This window comes from Mastomys coucha, unplaced genomic scaffold (assembly GCF_008632895.1).
Source record: "Mastomys coucha isolate ucsf_1 unplaced genomic scaffold, UCSF_Mcou_1 pScaffold11, whole genome shotgun sequence".
Classification (NCBI taxonomy): Eukaryota; Metazoa; Chordata; class Mammalia; order Rodentia; family Muridae; genus Mastomys; species Mastomys coucha.
In genome coordinates, this window is record NW_022196893.1 from 14,974,498 (window position 1) to 14,978,844 (window position 4,347).

Consider the following 4,347-nt stretch of genomic DNA (forward strand, 5'->3'; position numbering starts at 1 on the left):
CTCTTATGGTCTCCTTGGACACTGGACGCCCATGGTACACAGACATACATGCAGACAAAATACTCATACACATGGCGGGGGGTGGGGAAGCCCATGTATCTTTTAAGAAGGAAGGAAGGAAGGAAGGAACAAAATCTCCATGAATTGCAAACGAACAGAAAGCAAAATAAATAACTGCAAAACCAGAAGCCCTACATGAAAATAAAGGAAAGACAATATGTGGATGCTAGCATCTCTCGTGTAATAAAGAAAAGGAGAGAGAACCTGAAAGACAAGGGTATGAAAAGAGCCATTCTGCCCTCCAAGCACCTAAACCTAGAATTTGGGAAAGTCTACGAGGGCGGGGCATCAGTACAGCCCGCCCATTGGGCCTTCCACTGGCTTATTTGCATGGTCCGAGCAGGGCGGGGCCTCAGTGACGTCACCTGAGGACAGCTTAGGTTGCTTCTGCTCCTCAAGCTCAGAGCAGCAACCCAGGGAGCAGAACTGAGCTGCAGCGCGCCCGGAGAGCCGAGCGCGATGTACGACCCAGAGCGGCGCTGGAGCCTGTCGTTCGCAGGCTGCGGCTTCCTGGGCTTCTACCACGTCGGGGCTACGCTATGTCTGAGCGAGCGCGCCCCGCACCTTCTCCGCGATGCTCACACTTTCTTCGGCTGCTCGGCCGGTGCACTGCACGCTGTCACCTTCTTGTGCAGTCTCCCTCTCGGTGCGTCCACGGCCACTACCCAGGCCCCGCGTGCGGGTAGGGGTTGCTTCACCTGGGGAATCGGTAACACTTTCCGGGGTGCACGAAGAAACCTGTCCGGAGAGCTCTCATCCTTCCCGGTGCCCTTGGACACCCAGCTGGAGACCTGGACCTGTCACCTGCCTTGGGATTTCCCGGGGCGGGCGGGAGCAGACGCGCTTTGCCCGGGAGACTCTTGAGCATCTCCTTCCTGGCCAGCTCCGGCGCTCTGGTCCTGCCAGCTGGGTCATCCCTGAACAGCAGGGAACGACGCAGGTTTGCCGGATCCTCTGGTCCCTGAGCCACAGAAGGTTTGTCCTGTGTGGCTCTGGCTAGTGTCCCATGGTGGGTGCCGCCATGGAGGGCAGAACACCCTTGGTGGCACCCAGAACACCATTGGTGGCAGTCCAATGCTCCGGTCGCCTTTCGAGGTGGCTGCTGAGGGCGGGGTGTGTGGGTAAGAGAAGTATTTGGAACACTCCTTAGAAGCTGGAATGGGTTCCCAGACAGGTCCAGTTCCACCCTCACCTGTCTACACTAGCCTGGGCAAGCGGCCCTTCCCAGATCGATGTCACTGATAGTAACATTCTGGGCATTTGAATCTTGGCCTAATTAAACATTTGCCCATGCACCTATGAACGAGAGGAGGCGAGTTTACTCTCCTCCCCCCCCCCAAACTACTAGAATGTGGTGCCCTCCCTCCCCAGTGTCATAGCTGGATGCTTTTGAGGTTGTGGGCAGGGCTTGGCTAAGTGCCCACAGGGGAACTGCTGTCACCCAATGGTCTCCAGGCTGCATGATAATGTCCCGAATCAACCTTCATTGATCTGGGCCTCTTTAACACTTTACTCTTTGCTCAGCTGGCCACAGCCAGCAGGGAGAGACTTTGGCAGGCAGGGGAAAGCCCCAGCTGATGAGCGGAGCTCTGCCATTGGATAGGATCAGTGAGCAGACCCTGAGCTGATAAGACTCAGGGATTAGAAGAGGAACAATTCTGGCTGTGTGCCTGCTTGTCTAGCTTCCCCAGTGAGGGACTGAAAGAGGAGTAAAGGGCTCACAATCATCTGCAACTCCAGGTCTAGCCTCTGGGAAGACAATGGCCATTGCACACCCTGGGCTTCAGCCTTAAAGGCAGTTCTTATGTGGAGGACTCTGAGCCCCAATAGGGATGGATGATTATTGGGACAAGGTTTAAATGCACTGCCCCAGGAATCTTAAGTACACCCACTTTCATATAGAGCAGTGGTTCTCAGCCTGGGGATCAAAACCTCTCTGGGGGTCTAATGACCCTTTCACAGAAGTCGCCTAAGACCATTGAAAAACAGATATTTACATTATGATTCATAACAAAATTACATTATGAAGTATTGGCGAAAATAATTTTGTGTTGGGGTAGGCACCACAACATGAAGGACTGTATGAAAGAGCTACAGCATTAGGAAGGTTGAGAACCACTGATAAAGAGGGTGTTTGTAACTGCACAGAAGATGGGGGGGGGCAGCCTGGGGTTGTCCTGTCGGTCCCAGAGAGGGCAGAACTACAGGTTACCTCTGGAGGGAGCTGCTAAAGTGCATTGCCCAGGGCTTGGAATGGGCACAGGTGTTTGGGGCATCTGAGTGTTTGGCTGGACTTGGCAGAGGAGGTAGGTGCAATCAGCCACCAGTGTGTGAGTTCACCCTCAAGCCAGGCTCAGCCATGGGGCGGGCTTTGCTGGGAGCTGGATTAGGAAAAGCTGGGATATGCCTGACCTCATGAAACCAGGATTCATGTTGTCATAAGTGCTAGGGCAGAGTGGATTGGCCAAAGGGGCCTGGTCTGGAGAGTGAGTATGCTGTGTACCTACTGTGCGATCTGGGAAGTCTGAGCTTAGAGGCTTACACGGAGCCTAACTGCTTAAATAGCCTTTTCTGGGTTGAGCATTTTATAAATGTTATTCTACTCAATCCTTTCTGTCTCCAAAAGTGAATACATTTTTACTCTCCTTGAAAAAGGCAGGCTATCTCCGGGTGGTGGTGGTACACGCCTTTAATCCCAGCCCTTGGGAGGCAGAGGCAGGCGGATCTCTAGGCCAGCCTGGTCTACAGAGTTCCAGGACAGCCAGAGCTACACAGAGAGACCCTGTCTCGAAAAAAGAAAGGAAGAAAGAGGCAGGCAGGCTAGCGGCTGCAGAGATGGCTCAGTGGTTAAAATTGCTTACTGCTCTTGCAGAGCACCCGCTTGGCAACTTACTGACCACCTATAATTCTAGCTCCTGGGAATGCGATGCTCTCTTCTGGCCTCTGTGGGCTTTTGCACACATGAGGTGAACATAAGCTCCCACACACATAAGCATATGTGTGTGTGTGTGTGTGTGTGTGTTTGTGTGTGTATATGTATACAATCTTTTTTTAAAAAAAAATTACAGTCTGTTGTATGGCAGATGGCAGAGTGCTCTCCTCTGTAAGGGGTAGAGGTCAGATCTACATTTAGATCTGCATTATTTCCTCTGTGCCGTCTAATGTTGAGTCCATTTGTTCCAAGGCTGGAGTGCTGATGTGTTGATGGCTTGTGGCTTTATGGACAGGCAAGTAAAGTTCTCATGAGTGTGGGCCACTGGAAGGCCCACCCCAGCACCATCCAGGAAATACCACATACCATACAGGCTAGTTTATAGTTTTTAGTTGCTCCCTTGAATAAAGTCAGACAAGGATGAAATTGATTTTTGTTTTCAGTCATACTCAGAATATTACCACTTCGTAATGACTGTCAATTACTGTTAATGAGATAATGTCATCTAATAAACCTTTGGAATATAGGGTGTCACCTATAGCCACCTTGAATATACCCTATCCTGACCAAAACACAGGGTGTGTTCTGTGGTATCTTAATGGGGACCAGCCACAGTTCAAGAGCTCTGTGTGGTTTCTGTTCTCCAATGTGCTATCCTGGCCTATGTGTTTGTCTTCTGTCCCCAGACCATATAATGGAGATCCTCATGGACCTCGTGAGGAAAGCCAGGAGCCGCAACATCAGCACCCTCCACCCGTTCTTCAACATTTACAAGTGCATCCGAGATGGGCTCCAGGAGACCCTCCCAGACAATGTCCACCAGATCATCTCTGGTAGGCTCTACATCTCACTCACCCGGGTGTCGGATGGAAAGAACGTGCTGGTGTCTGAGTTCCAGTCCAAAGATGAAGTGGTGGACGTAAGCATTTTGCCTCTCTGGGTGTGGTCACATGAAAGCGCCACAGCACAGGATTGTCATTCTCTCACTGGACTGGGGTCATAGGACTGCTAGACATTCAGGGACTGTGTCTGTCCCTCCGGAAGCCTGACTATGCCAGGACTCTTTCATTCTCTTAATTTTTCCAGTGCTGGGATTAGGAGATAGTGCCTTGGTCATACCTACCAGGCAAGTGCTTGACTGTGCGGCTGCACCTACTGCAAGTTTTGTTTTTTTTTTTCCTCCTTTAAGACTCAGAGAACTGGTTCTGGGTGTGCCCCACACCTCAGCATATGCATGTTAGCAGTAAGGCTGGCTCTTTGAATGAAGCTTCTCCAGGGTGCAACCATTTTGATTTGCCTCTATTGCCAGATCTAGATGTTTGTTTGGTTGGTTGGTTGGTTGGTTGGTTTTTTTT

The 4,347-nt window shown here is 51.1% G+C and overlaps 1 protein-coding gene across 2 annotated transcripts in view; it reads left to right on the forward strand.

Moving 5' to 3' along the window:
- The first annotated feature begins 412 nt into the window (after positions 1–412).
- Positions 413–4,347, forward strand: part of Pnpla3 (patatin like phospholipase domain containing 3) — a 21,464-nt gene continuing 17,529 nt past the window's right edge. For both annotated transcript variants that reach the window (XM_031351317.1, XM_031351325.1), the window contains exons 1-2: positions 413–706; positions 3,679–3,911. In XM_031351317.1, the coding sequence (XP_031207177.1) occupies positions 520–706; positions 3,679–3,911 (420 nt within the window). In that variant the 5' untranslated portion in view covers positions 413–519. The remainder of the gene's footprint in view (positions 707–3,678; positions 3,912–4,347) is intronic.